Genomic DNA, 14,076 nt, shown 5'->3' with positions numbered 1-14,076 from the left:
ATAAAGGAAGCTGTGAATCACAAGCTCTGCCTCTTTCTGGCCTCACCCTCTCCCCCTATTCTGGGCACCCTCTGCCCTCCCTGCAGCCTTAACATTCCCGTCCCCTGCTCCATCCACCCCAATGCCCTTTGCCTGGCTGACTGCAGCCTCCCCAGGGAAGGGGTTGTAACAGAGATAGTCCTTACCCAGGAGATGAAGACTGCTCTGGAAATTAAGCCAAGAAGAACTTTTCCCAAGCTGGCAGCCTTTTTTCAGAGACAAAAGGGAGCTGGGGATTGGTAACTCTCGCAACTGGGCAGCAGGGTGTAAACAGGCAGAAAGGAAGGTCCCCAGTCAGTGGCCTTTTCCTCCTTCTGGGTGCCCAACCCCTTTCTCTCTCTTGATACCCAAGCCTACCACTCATTTTCTGGCGAGGTGGGCCTTGGTAGTAGGAGGAAAGAGACAGGCCTAGAGGGGGAGTTGAAAGCTTTGCTGTTCTGTTCCTCTCTCCTTAATGAGAGATGAGTGATGGAGAGGGCCTGCCTCCCTCACCCCCCACCCCCTGTCCCAGGCATTCCTCCCAGGCCAGAATCCCAATCCCTTCCTAGGTGTTTTCTGCTCAACTGTCTCTGGGTCTCCAACCCCAGGACAGGATCTGTGGGCAGGTCACCTGTGCATTGGCCTGGAGTTGGTGAGTAAGGCTGTCGGATCTTTGGGAACTCTTTGTTTGTAGGAGTTGCTTAGAGACCAGACCTCCCCAAAGGGAAACAGTAGCAAGGCCAAGAAGTGTGCAGTGGATGGGGGAACAGCAGGCGGGACTCTGCGTGACGCATGCGTCTGGTCTAATAAACTGGGTTTCAACCATCTCCTCTTCAGTGTTGTTCTTCACTTATTTGAAAGGTAGTTAGGTCTTCCCATGAAGTGCTTAGCACTGGACCTTAGCTTGGGGCCAATCAGAATGAAGAGTAAGGAGAGGGTTTGATTGCGAGGTCCTGATGCTCTTGGGATGGGGCAGGCTGACCATCACGAGGGAATGGTTTGAACTAGTTTGAACTACAATACTGGGCAGGGAGAGAGGGAGGGGTCAAACGCAACAAAGACCTCAAAGGGAAGCTCCACCACAAAGGATTCCTTGAAGAGCTGGATCAAAATTCAAGATACACTGGAACGTTAAATCTGGAACGAGATTAGGTTAAAGGTCAGGGACAAAGTTGGGCTGAAGTTCCAGTGTGAGGTGGTTATTAAGGCACTTTATTTTTTATCCGTGGAATGAACTACGGGCTAGGAGCCAAGAGATCTGGATCCTAGGAATGACTCTGCTGTAACTTGCTGGTTGACCTTTGCCAAGTCATTTACCCTCTTTGAGCTCAATTTTCCCGTTTGCAAAATGGAATAAACAGTGCGTTCCTCTCCTCAGCCCCCCAGAGTTATAGCGGTAAGGGAATGAAACGGAAGATAATCAAAGCGCTTTGGAAAGTTAAAAGTACTGCGCCAAAATGAAGCATTTACTCTGCCACCCTCTTCAGAGGCTTAGGGCAGGGTCTGTGAGTGCCCTCTCCAGGTCTTTCTCTTCCTCCGGTCGGCCTGGGGGCGCCCTCTCCCAGGGCCTCTCTAGCCTAGAGTTCGTCTCTATGGTTTTCGACCCTGGACCATGAAGGCGGGAGGGAGTGGTCAGCGCAGCCTTTTCCGCTGGTCCCCCCCACTCTAGCCCACAGTCTTGCTGCCCTAAGCCTCCCGAGCCGGCCGGCTGGTCGGGCTGACAGGCGGGCGCTCGGGGGGCGCGCAAGGGGCGGGGGGAGTTCCGGTTCCGGTTCTTTGTGCAGCTGCTGCGGCGGCTCCAGAGAAGATGGCGGCCCGGGCGGGTTTCCAGTCGGTGGCCCCGAGCGGCGGCGCCGGAGCCTCAGGAGGGGCGGGCGCGGCGGCCACCCTGGGCCCGGGTGGGACTCCGGGGCCCCCAGTGCGAATGGGCCCGGCGCCGGGTCAAGGGCTGTACCGCTCCCCGATGCCCGGAGCGGCCTATCCGGTGAGTGGGGCAGGAGGAGGGGCGCGCGGGCCGGGGGCGGGGCCGAGCGGGGGCCTGGGAGTGACAAGGGTGCGGGGAGAAGTAGGAGGGACTCTCCTGGAAAGATTCAGGCCCGGGGTGGGGATGGGGGTGGGGAAGGCAGTTGGGAGGAAAGTAGGGGGAGCAGTTAGCATCCCCACCTGCTGCTAGGGGCATTGTTTCCGTAGGAAGTAAGGTTATAGGATCAGCGTGGATGAAGTGGGGCCACTAGGGGTGGGCATTTGAGGTCTCGAGTGCAGAGAGGCTGGAGCAGCTCCAGTGCCCAGAGGAAGACAGAAGGTAGAGCTGGTAAATTGGGGTCAGCGTTTACGGAAATAATAGCTGGTAGAGTCAGTGTGGGACTAGAGATGTTTGATCTGTCAGATCCAAAATAGATTGGGGAGAATTTTAGTATAATTTGGCTGTATTCTGTGGAACCATGATTGGAGTGGAGGAAACCTAAGTTGCCCATATTTCAAAGAGTCAGAGGGCTCTCGCCTCATTTTCCTCCACCCCACACCCCAGTCCTGTTTTGTTCAAAGAACTCAGGCACGCCGAACTTTCCCTTTCCGGATGAAGTTAGCAAGGAAGGCCGTGACATCTCTGGGTCTTCTCCCCTCCATAGAGACCAGGTATGCTGCCAGGCAGCCGAATGACACCTCAGGGACCTTCCATGGGACCTCCTGGCTATGGGGGGAACCCTTCAGTCCGACCTGGCCTGGCCCAGTCAGGGATGGATCAGTCCCGCAAGAGACCTGCGCCTCAGCAGATCCAGCAGGTCCAGCAACAGGCAGTCCAAAATCGAAACCACAAGTAAGATGACCCTGGGGCAGAGGGAGGGAGGGAAGAGGTCTGTGAGGACACAGGTGGGAGTACTGTGAACCAAGAAGTGGTGGTGCTGTGTCAGCAGCCTGGTGCGTGCTGGGGAACTCATTCTGAGAATGCCTCATGCTGCTTGGAGACAAGGGGGTTCTTTGACTTGAGAGAAGCTTTGCAGCCCCTCCACTTTATATAAATGGAGATGCTGACAGCTTGTTTTCATGTTCTGACTAGTGCCATCCCAACCTCATAACAGTATTTATTCCATACAGTGCAAAGAAAAAGAAGATGGCTGACAAAATTCTACCTCAAAGGGTGAGTCCAGGCTGTAGATCTCCTTGAGAGTGTAGTGAGTTTGAGAATAGAGATGGTCAGCTCTAGATGCCAATTATATCTTTCTGTTCCTAAGATTCGTGAACTGGTACCAGAATCTCAGGCCTATATGGATCTCTTGGCTTTTGAAAGGAAGCTGGATCAGACTATCATGAGGAAACGGCTAGATATCCAGGAGGCCTTGAAACGTCCCATCAAGGTAATGCAGGAGAGCGCTAGGCAGAGAGCTGAAGGAAAGGACTCGGGAACCTTCAGCAGGCTTAGCATGAGAAATTAAAGGCGCAGCACAGCTCTCCTTGGCATTTAAATTGCATCTCTCCCTTCCGCCTACAAACTGAGAATTACATTAGGAGCATAAGAACAGAACAGCGAGGGGGAGGAACTTTTCATGTCCCTAGCACCAGAAATACATCCTGTCCATGTTTTTGTTACAACTGCTCTGCTGCCTTTGGGATCTGGCACCCTGCGTGACTTTATCCCAGTGTATGCACTCAACGCTCAGATCAGTGGCCTGTACTCCCCTTCTAGGTGGACTCTCCATTCACCCACCCCAGGGACTGGATAGACAGTAAGCCAGATGTTAGGAGTAATTTTGGGGTTTGGGGAGACCCTAGCCTTCAGCATCAGACCACTGAAGCCCTGCCATCAATCCTGTTTCTGCCTTCCTCAGCAAAAACGGAAGCTGCGAATTTTCATTTCTAACACTTTCAATCCGGCTAAGTCAGATGCCGAGGATGGGGAAGGGACGGTGGCTTCCTGGGAGCTTCGGGTAGAAGGACGGCTCCTGGAGGATGTGAGTTCAAGGTCCATGGTGGTCGGTGTCTAGGGTGGGAGCTGTGGGGAACGAGCAGTGTTGTCTGGTCAGCAGGAAGCCTGACCGGTGCTTACAATTCCTGTTGGGAGCAGCAGGGAGAGGGGAACTCTGTTCCCTGCACTGGAAGACAATGGTTCTTTGTGTCTGGCTCCCACAGCTTTGGCCCTCACTGTGGTAGCATATCGAGAACCATATTGTCCTAGGATCTGATTTGTTGTTTACGTTCTTCCTGGTGCTGCTGGCCATTGGATTTATCAGTATCTGCAGAATACTTTAGTTTTTTTTTAATTTATTTTTAATCAAGTGAGTCTGCAGTTGGCATTTGAAGCCATGATTTCCTCTCTTGAGTCGTTGAGGTCCTTGATTCCTATTGAAGCATCTCCCTTTTTCCCAGCTTTTATTGGAGACACCTCGCTGTTAAAGTGAGATAGATTTCTCTGGCAGGCTCTTGTCATTTCATAAGGAGCATCAGCTGACAGGTGGTAGCCCCCAAACTTCCCACTCTAGCGGCTCCTTGGGGAGGCTCACCTTTCTCTCATTCCCTTATACTTTGTAGCTCTCTATTTTTAGATTTTCACAGGCAAGCTTATTTGAATGCATGTTTGTAGGAGAACCAGGGCTTGGTATCAGAGGCTTCTTCTTCTCTATATGAGTCCAGTCCATCTGCTGATGTTGTCATTCCATCCAAATAAAGCTGTTTTTTGTTCTGGGTGCTTATTGCCTGTGATTAATTGCCCCTCTAGAGTCAGGCTTTCCTTTGTTCAGACTTGCTTTGTTGTTATATGCAATGATTTGGCTTAACTAGCCTCATTTCCCGTGGGGAAATGAGGTGGGTAAGTCAGTGACCCAGTGCATATTACAGGCTGCTTCTCCAGGGTTCCATTGCTACCGTGACTGGTTTAAGAGCTATTTAGAAGATATTTCTGAATGTTTTGCCATTGCTGTTGTGGGTTCCTTTTCTATGGAACTTTGTCTTGGGAAGTTTCTTCTGATCTATTCTAACATGAGCTCTCCTCTCCTCTCCTCTAGTCAGCCTTGTCCAAATATGATGCCACCAAACAAAAGAGAAAGTTCTCTTCCTTTTTTAAATCCCTCGTGATTGAACTGGACAAAGACCTGTATGGGCCAGACAACCATCTGGTAGAAGTGAGTAGTTTCTGCCTTCTAGGCTTTAACTCTGTGACTGGAGGATGGTGGACTTGGGCGTCAGATTTTACTTGGGGAGGTGTAAATTAAAGGGTTTCCCCAGGTGTACAGTACCACCGTTGTAGTTTGCACATTGACCTCCAGGTGGCACTAGCTGTGTTTAGTTCAGGTGCTGGACCCAAGAGCACTTGCAATCTAACTTGTCACACTTTTTTAATGTTACTATTTTGGTTGCACAGAGAGGTCATTTTCTGCCCCCACTTTCAAGAGAAGTTCTAATGGTGGCTTCTTGTACATTCCAGGCCATCTCTGTGTCTTGCTCGTTAATAATGGTGAGACTTATCCACGCACCATTCCTACTTTTTCCTGGTAGCAATTGCTATAGTTAAAGGGATCGTGTAATAGTGTACTAGTATTTGTCGAGGTTACGTTTATAGATCTTGCACTTCCTATTGGTCCTTGCTCCATTTAGATTCCAAATAATCTCCAAAAATCTTTTATTGTGCATAATTGCATAATGTTCTGAAGACCATGTTAGTATTCATGTTGCAGAAGAGCATGCTAGTGACAGAACCAGAACCAGAATGAGACAGTGCAGCACTTCAAGTAAACTTAACCAGCACCCTTCTTTCCCAGTATAGCCATAGCCCCTTAATCTCAACTAATAAGAGACATGGGAAGGTCTTTACCATTTAATAAGGGAAGTAAGTGATGGACTCAATAGCATTATGTAAATATATTTACCTTAATTTTATAGTAGTAGAGCATAAACTAAAACCATGGCAACCGAGTTACTGTCAAGTTGATTCCAAACTCATGACGACCTTATAGGACAGAGTAGACCTGCCCTATAGAGTTTCCAGGGAGCAACTGGTGGATTCGAACTGCTGACCTTTCAGTTAGCAGCTGAGCTCCTTAACCACTGCACCACCAGGGCTCCAATAATAGAGCACAGTGACTAAGAATGGGGACTGTAGAATCAGACAGAGCAGAGATCAAATCGCAGCTCCACAACTTCCTGGTTACTTGGCATTACTCAGGTTACTTCACTCTTCTAAGCATTAGTTTTCTCATCTGTAAAATAGATAGAGTAGTGACTGTCATATGGATTTTGTGGGAATTGAATGAGATAATCCAAGTAAATGGCTTATAATATTCTTGCACATAGTATTTAATAAACGATAGCTACATTATGATACCATGTACATGTGTATTATCTGCTTTGTGGATAAAATTATCACTGGAAATTCAGGCTAATTTAAGTGTGATTCTGAACAGTCAGAATTAACAGGCTCATCTGTTACACATAGACATTAATCCCAAAGCCATATGCAATTAAAAGTCTCATGCTACTGTTCTTCTCCAGTAGCCTCAGTAATGAAAAATTGAATATGCAGTCATTACAAAAGCTCTTCCCTCCCACCCTAGCTCTTCCTCTGGGAGAGCACCCCTTGACATCTTCCTCTCTGTAGTGGCACAGGACCGCCACTACGCAGGAGACTGATGGCTTCCAGGTGAAGCGGCCAGGCGATGTGAATGTACGGTGTACTGTCCTGCTGATGCTGGATTACCAGGTATTGTGTGGTGGTCTGAGGGGGTCTAGGTTTCACAGGCACATCCCATCAGCAATTCTGGCACTGAAGGGTTTAAGTCTAGCTATGAATAATTTTCCACCAGACTTTTAAATTTACCTAAGTATAGATAGGGTTTTAGTCATCTCTTAATTTCTCCCAGTGTTTTCCTGCTCTAGGAAAAGTGCCACATTAATGTTTATTGAATAGGTTGAATGAATTGCCATGCTAAGTACCACATATTGCAGGTAGACCCAGGTCACTAACTTGTCTCTATGCTCTGGTTCTCTGCAGCCTCCCCAGTTTAAATTAGACCCTCGCCTGGCTCGGCTCCTGGGCATCCACACCCAGACCCGTCCAGTGATAATCCAAGCACTGTGGCAATACATTAAAACACATAAGCTCCAGGACCCTCACGAGCGGGAGTTTGTCATCTGTGACAAGTACCTCCAGCAGGTAAATAAAAGACCCTTTCTATTCTGTCCTATAGGGTCGCTATGAGTCGGAATCGACTCGACAGCACTGGGTTTTGGGTTCTTCTGCTAGAACCCACTGGAGTACTAGTGGTGCTCAAATGCTAACTTCTAACTACTTCTCTTTCCCACAGATCTTTGAGTCTCAACGTATGAAATTTTCAGAGATCCCCCAACGGCTCCATGCCTTGCTTATGCCACCAGAACCCATCATCATTAATCATGTCATCAGGTAAGCATGTGTCTGGTAGGCAGCAGTGTGCTGAGGCTGGCTTTAACTAGCATGTGAGAGCTGATTGTTAAATTTTCAGGAATTCTGCAAACAAGCTATTAAATAGCCATTAAGAACTTAAAATTAAGTACATTGTATTAAAAACAAGGGTAATGTATATTTAACTCATCATTTCCTACTTACTACGTATTGCTATTATCTGTGTTTTCAATGTTACTTGTATCTGTTGTATCTGCATGGTGGAAATAGTATATAATGCACGCAATTGCACATCTCTTCCCAACTCTGTGATCAGGTGCACAGTGTTGATAACTTGAAATCAGCCATGGAAGAAGTATTTAAACTGTAGAAATTGGCAATGCTACAAATCAGCGCTTTTTTTTTTTGTGCTTTGAATAATCACTTGTAAACATTTACCAGCTTGCCACTGACAGGAGGGGTCAGCAGCAATCCTTTCTCTGGATGGTTGGGCATTCCCATCTGAGATTTTAACTCCATTAGCTGCGTCCACTTTTTGTTCAGAGGATAGGGGAGCAAAGCATTTCCAGGCAGATGTGGAGTAAAGGAAGGTACTTCCTCTTCAGAGCAGCATCTCTCTGTGGTTGCATATAGTCTCTTTGCCTTCTTTGCCATACTCTGTGTTACTGCATGCAGCTAAAAGCCTTCCTTTCTTTAGACCCTGAACCATCACTCAACCAACAGTAACTCCTAAAACGCATAAATTGGGTCATTAGAAGTTGTCCTGTCTTGTATTCTTATGCTTAGAAGTTAGACCACTTTTTATTTTGTCGTGTCTGTGTTTTGTTTGAATTTATTTTCAGGGTTAGTTTTAGTTTAAACAGGAGAAAAATACATAAGATACTGTAGCAGAGATTTCCTCTAGGGAGGTAGAAACTTACTTTTCACTGTGTATCTTTTATACTATTTGAATCTATTATCATTGACTTTTTTTTTAGACAACTTTATCGAGGTGTAATTTATACACGTACCCATTTAAAGTATAGCTTAAAGACTTTTGGCAAATGGATACACCATGTAGCTGCCACCACAATGAAGATATAGAACTTCAAAAGTTCTCTCATGGCATTTTGCAGCCAGAAAAACCCGTTCCTCCTTCATCCACAGGCCATCTTTTTGACCCTATGTATAATTAGGTTTTAGGGGACAAGCCCTTTACCAGGCCCCTTTGGTTTCCTTCTCCAGTGTTGACCCTAATGATCAGAAAAAGACTGCTTGTTATGACATTGACGTGGAAGTGGATGATACCTTGAAGACGCAGATGAATTCATTCCTGCTGTCCACCGCCAGCCAGCAGGAGATTGCTACTCTAGACAACAAGGTAGGGGCCTCTGCCCTGGATAGTTTGGGTGCCATCAGCCCCTATCATAGCTTCTAGGCTGCTTCTGATGCTTGTTACTCATTCAAAATATCTTGACCCCCAGTATATGCCAAGCACTGTGCTTGGTGCTGGCTGGAGCCAGACACACATGAATTTTCTGACTATGTTTTTTAATAGCTTTGACCCTCTTTTTTTGATCTCTGAAATAGAGACTATAATACCTATTTTATAAGGTTGATGTGAAGATTAAGTGAGATAGTATGCTTGTAAAGCACATGACACTGTGCCTGGCCCATAAAAGTAGCAAGTGGTAATTTTTGCTACTGTTATTATCATTAACGTCATTAAACATAGCCTCTGCTAGTAAAGCCACAAACGCTCTGGCAACAAGAAGAACAGGGAAACTTTCCTGGAAGAGGTGATGCCTCAACTAAACCTTGAAGGACAAAGTGAGAGTTAACAGAAGGGGAGAAGGATAGTGGTGCTTGGGAGAAAGGGAGTAGAGGACATTCCAGAAAGAGGGAACAGGGTGTGTAAAAGTTCAGAAATGGGAGAGAGCCCGGCATGTTCAAGAAGTTCAAGCTATTTAGCATGCTGGATATAGCATAGGGTGCCAGGATGGGAAGTTTCAGAAGAGGAAGCTGGATAGGGAAGCAGGAGCCAAATCATAACAAGAGCTTTCATACAGGGAATACTGGTTAATACCTCACCCTAAGACTAAGGGAGCTTGTTAAAAGATCTTCACCAGAGGAGGGATTGATTCTATTTACATTTAGAGTGATCACTGGCAGGAATGCACAGAACGAATTGAAAGAGGGGAAGATCTGGAGGCAAGGATCCCAGTTAGGAGGCTTGGTACGGTAAGCCATGGAAGGTGTGTTAAGGGCCTAAACTTAAGGATGGAAATAAGTAGACAGCTTTGAGAGATAAAGTGGGATTGAAGGAACTTGGCCACTGTTTGGATGGTGGTAGGAGGGGAGGGAAAAGGAGGCATTATGACAACTCCCAGGGTTCTAGCCTGGGTGGATAGTAGTATTCACTGGGCTAGAGAACAGAGGAAGAGGGAAAAGGTAATGAATTTAGTTTTGGATACATTGAGTTTAAGGTGCCTTGAGATGTCAGGAAAGCAGCTGGATTGGTTGGAGTTTAGAGAATAGATTCTGGACTGCAGATTAGCCTCTCAGTGGTAGTGAAAGACATGTAAGTAGGTGAAATTGTCAAGAAGAATATTTAAAATGAGAACAGAAGAGAGCTGAGAAAAAGTCAGGGAATCACAGCTTTCGATATAGCCCTCTATACCACTTCTTTTCTATCAGAGAGTGTTTTTGGACCCATTTGTGTTGTGGATTAAGTATCCACTGTGTAGCTTTTGGGAGCCCTGGTGGCACAGTGGCTAAGAGGTTGGCTGCTAACCAAAAGGTTGGCAGTTTGAATCCATCAGTCTCTCCTTGGAAACTCTATGGGGCAGTTCTACTCTGTCCTATAGGGTTGCTATGAGTTGGAATCGACTTAATGGCAATGGGTTTGGGTTTTTTTATGGGTATAGCTTTGTTCATTGTGGAGCTTAAAAGGAAAACTTCCCTCACATGGGGTGTACAGAGACCCAGAAACAAGTGCAGATTACCTAAGGACAGTGTTATACATGCTGAAAGAATGCTGAGTGCTGGAGCAGCTGGACCTTTGTGCAGTTTTGCTGTCTCTGGGCAACATGGTGTGTCTAAGTTGGAAGTGGCACATGAAGATGCCAGGCTGTGTCTGCCATTTAACTTTGTGTTTCCCCAGTTTGAAGATGTTACGACTTCCTTTTCCTCTTCCTTTCAGATTCATGAGACGATAGAAACTATCAATCAGCTGAAGACCCAGCGGGAGTTCATGCTGAGCTTTGCCAGAGACCCTCAGGGTTTCATCAATGATTGGCTCCAGTCCCAGTGCAGGGACCTCAAGGTAAAGAACAAAGGAAAGGTGCGGAGAGATGCATTTTCTTTACCTCTGTAGCAGCTGGTAGAAGAGCCTGAGGGGAACGTGAGGGACCAGATTTTCATTATTACATTTCAGGGTTCATTGTACAATTAAGTAGCTAAATGGAGGCTGACCCATCAAGTGTTTATTTAGTGCTTATTATGTGCCATCACCGTGCTCCATATTGTAGGGGATACGGAAGTAGAAGACCTGACCCCTGCCTTCAAAGCAGCTCACATTCTATTTGGAGAAACTAGGCCTAGAATACATTGAAAAGTAGTAATCCATTTAAGATATTGATCTTACTGGTGTCTGTAATATAATTCGAAAGAGAAGGGAGGTCAATGAGGCTAGAATAGCAAGAGAAAGCTACATGGAAAATTTAGTAGTTGAGGTGTTTTCCAGAGAGGGGAGCATTCAGAAGCTCAGGCAGGAAGGTAGGAATGAGCACAGAGTGTATAAAATATGCCCTCAGTTCTTCCCTGTGGTAAGTGTGACTACAATTACAGAGGCCGAGGACCGGAGCAAGGAAAAGGGGTGCCAGCAAAGATTCCTGAACAGGACAGTGACTTGTCGATAGCAGGGGTGTGAAGGAAGGAAACAAGTCTGTTCTCTCCTGCCCCTATGTCCCTTAGACCATGACTGATGTGGTGGGTAACCCCGAGGAAGAGCGCCGAGCTGAGTTCTACTTCCAGCCTTGGGCCCAGGAGGCTGTGTGCCGATACTTCTACTCCAAGGTAGGTACCTGGGATGATGCACAGGGGAAAATGACAAAAGGCCGGGGTTCTGTACCCCTGATGGGGATCTGCACCCCTAATGGGGGTCAGTAGTGTTAGGTACTGACTTTTGGTTTGTCTCATCTTCCACTCCTTAAACTATTGTCTCCTTAGGTGCAACAGAGACGACAAGAACTAGAGCAAGCCCTGGGAATCCGAAATACATAGGGCCTCACCCACAGCCGTGAATTGGCTGCACCGATTCTTTATTTGGACCCTGTGCTGCCTGCCTTGTAGCACCTGCCTTGATCTTGGTTGGGGCCTTCCAGGGGATGCTGTTGGTTCAAGGACAACACCAGAATGAAGAGGGTCTCACATTTCTGTCTTACAAGGAACCTGTTATCCTCTTCTCCCACCCCATCCCTTCCCAGCCCCCAGTTTCCTTTTGCCCCACAGAGTTCCCATGTGCCTCTACCCTCCCCTGGCCTACATAGGACCTCTAGATAGTGTTAGAGAGAGAACCTGTAGTGGTAATCAGTGCTCTGAATGGATTGGGCCTAAGGCCAAGTGGTCTTCAGGGGGACCAGCTACACTGATGCTGCCCTTCAGAGACCCAGGAGTTGGGAGCTTTGTCCCCTTCTCCAAGACTCAGGCCTGGGGGGCACTCTATAAGCTAGTTAATCTTGGCTCTCCTGATAAAAGAATCCAATTTCCTTCCTTCCCTCCATAGGTTCAGAGCAAGCTCTCCCTTCACTTACTACCCTCTAGCACTAAAGGAACCCTGACTCTTGGGCTCTGCTGAGCCCCAGGTCAGTCCCAGCCCTGTGGATTGGCCTGCTACCTTAGTGCTTCTCTTACTCCCTAGTAGGGGGTCCACATCAGTATTGGAGCTTGTTCCTTAACTGTTGCTCCCACCCAGCATATTCCCTGCCGCTGCCCTTTTTAGGATTCCCTCATATCTGCGTTTGGGCTGGAGAATTTTGCCTTTCCCTGTCAGAGCCCCAGGCATCTAACCCAGGGTACTGTCATTGCTAGCAGAAGCTATTCCTGCTATCGCTTGGAGGCGTGACTCATTTGTTCACTCCACCCCCCCTCCCCCAATCCCTTAAAGCAGAAACAGGCCCAAAATCAAACGGGTAAAAGCCCTGGGCCATCCCTGTCTTCCTGTCCCTTTTCTGCCCAGTTGACACGCACTGGTGGCTTCTAGGGCACTGAGGAGTGAAAGCGCCTAGGGCTGGAGAATAGCTCTGAGTTGGGTTCATGACTCTTCCCTACCGCTGCCTCACAGGATTGTGACTCCCTAGCCCCAGCCCTCAAAGCTTCAAACCCCTCAGGTAGCAGCAGGACCTTGTGATCTTGGCCCCTTGGAGCTGAGATGGTTTTGCATCTTTCCAGGTGAGCCTCAGATTCTTCCAGGTTGTATCACCCCCAAGTTAGCATATATCCAGGCTCGCAGACTCATCACAGCAGGGTGGGAGACAGCTGGGCACAGAGGGGGAATTCCGTTCAACATGGGCTCTAAACCCACAGAACTGACAGCCCCTGCTTCCCCACCCCCTCCTCAGGCTCCTGCGAGCACATCCCCTAGTCCCTTATCCCTGCCTTTTCCACACCAGGGACAGAATTTTCTCCCCATTTTCCCCTTCCTGCTATTATCCTTCCCCTCCCTTGAAAGGTTCTCCCCACAGTGGCACTGTACAACCTGTCCCTTGGGGCAGCTGAGCCCTGGCCCAGCTCCTGGCTGGAACCATGAGAAGGAAGCTCAGCACCCCTACAGTGTCCCTGCTGAAGACAACTGTTTATATTAACTGAATGATTATGTTTTTTTCATGGACCAAAATTTTTTTTGTACTGTCCCCTTATTGATGTCACCCAGTTTTAATAAAAGAATCTTCTGAAGGATGGATACACCCTCTACCTGCTGAAGGAGAGCTCCTGGTTGAGCTCTTAGTCATCCAATATCTGTAGCCATGCTTCTGGTGTGTGTGCATTTATTTTACAAATATTTATTGAGTACCTGCTGTGTGCCAGGCATAGTGCTAGGCACTGGGGATACAGTGGAAAACAAGGTTCCTACCCAGTGAACCTCAGGTTCTCACCTTACAGGTTGCTCCATCAGCTCCAGTGGTCTGAACAAGCCGGGTGGTGTTTGGATCGTCAGGCTTCACTCTGGATCTGAGAGTCCTGCCCCACTTCCCAAGTTAGGCAGGTACCTGACAGATCACTTGGCACTGCTGTCTTCTGCCTTGTCCTCTTCTGAGCTCCCCAGAGCATAGAGGTCTTCCTGGCTGGGGTGAGCTGTCCTTGGGTGCCTGTGATCCCTTAGGCTTGATGAACCTGAGCTCCTCTAGAAACGATAACTTTTCCCCCAGGGTCGCAATTTAGATATGGGCCAGGACCTGAACAACCAGAGATTTTTGCTTTCTGTCTTTGCCATTCTCTTTAGGGGTCCATGTTTTTGGCCCTGAGTAAGATTTCAGCTCTTAAAACCACCATGGAAGTGCTATGTTGTCACCTTGTACCGTAGGCAACCAGCCCCTCATTGTCAAAGAGTTTGGAAGACCTGCTCAGAAGTGATTATTCTCATTAGCAAAAGCATGAAATTTTGTTTCAGGTCTCTACTGTCCACCTGCTGGCTTATTATTTTCCTCCGT

The 14,076-nt window shown here is 47.6% G+C and overlaps 1 protein-coding gene across 2 annotated transcripts; it reads left to right on the top strand.

The window, feature by feature from the left end:
- Positions 1 to 1,627: 1,627 nt before the first annotated feature.
- On the top strand, positions 1,628 to 13,312 carry SMARCD1 (SWI/SNF related, matrix associated, actin dependent regulator of chromatin, subfamily d, member 1). Of its 2 annotated transcripts, XM_003405770.4 has the most exons (13): positions 1,631 to 2,002; positions 2,646 to 2,833; positions 3,112 to 3,154; positions 3,249 to 3,371; positions 3,843 to 3,965; positions 5,016 to 5,132; positions 6,605 to 6,706; positions 6,998 to 7,159; positions 7,311 to 7,408; positions 8,612 to 8,747; positions 10,569 to 10,691; positions 11,342 to 11,443; positions 11,597 to 13,306. In XM_003405770.4, the coding sequence occupies exons 1-13, from the start codon at positions 1,826 to 1,828 to the stop codon at positions 11,648 to 11,650; spliced, it is 1,548 nt and encodes a 515-aa protein (XP_003405818.1). In that variant the 5' UTR covers positions 1,631 to 1,825; the 3' UTR covers positions 11,651 to 13,306. The 2 variants fall into 2 exon arrangements, with proteins under 2 accessions (XP_064140314.1, XP_003405818.1); XM_064284244.1 differs by lacking the exon at positions 3,843 to 3,965 and having other exon boundaries at positions 1,628 to 2,002; positions 11,597 to 13,312.
- The last annotated feature ends 764 nt before the right edge of the window (positions 13,313 to 14,076 follow it).

The sequence above is a fragment of the Loxodonta africana genome, chromosome 4, assembly GCF_030014295.1.
Source record: "Loxodonta africana isolate mLoxAfr1 chromosome 4, mLoxAfr1.hap2, whole genome shotgun sequence".
Lineage (NCBI taxonomy): Eukaryota > Metazoa > Chordata > Mammalia > Proboscidea > Elephantidae > Loxodonta > Loxodonta africana.
The sequence above is the reverse complement of the archived record's forward strand: the minus strand, read 5'-3'. Positions and strand labels throughout refer to the sequence as shown.

Bases quoted from the DNA above. Each gene is read 5' to 3' on its own strand.
- SMARCD1 (XM_003405770.4), top strand. From the start codon at position 1,826: ATGGCGGCCCGGGCGGGTTTCCAGTCGGTGGCCCCGAGCGGCGGCGCC. The intron at 3,966-5,015 runs GTGAGTTCAAGG...CCTCTCCTCTAG, and splicing joins AAGGACGGCTCCTGGAGGAT to TCAGCCTTGTCCAAATATGA. The intron at 7,160-7,310 runs GTAAATAAAAGA...TCTTTCCCACAG, and splicing joins GTGACAAGTACCTCCAGCAG to ATCTTTGAGTCTCAACGTAT.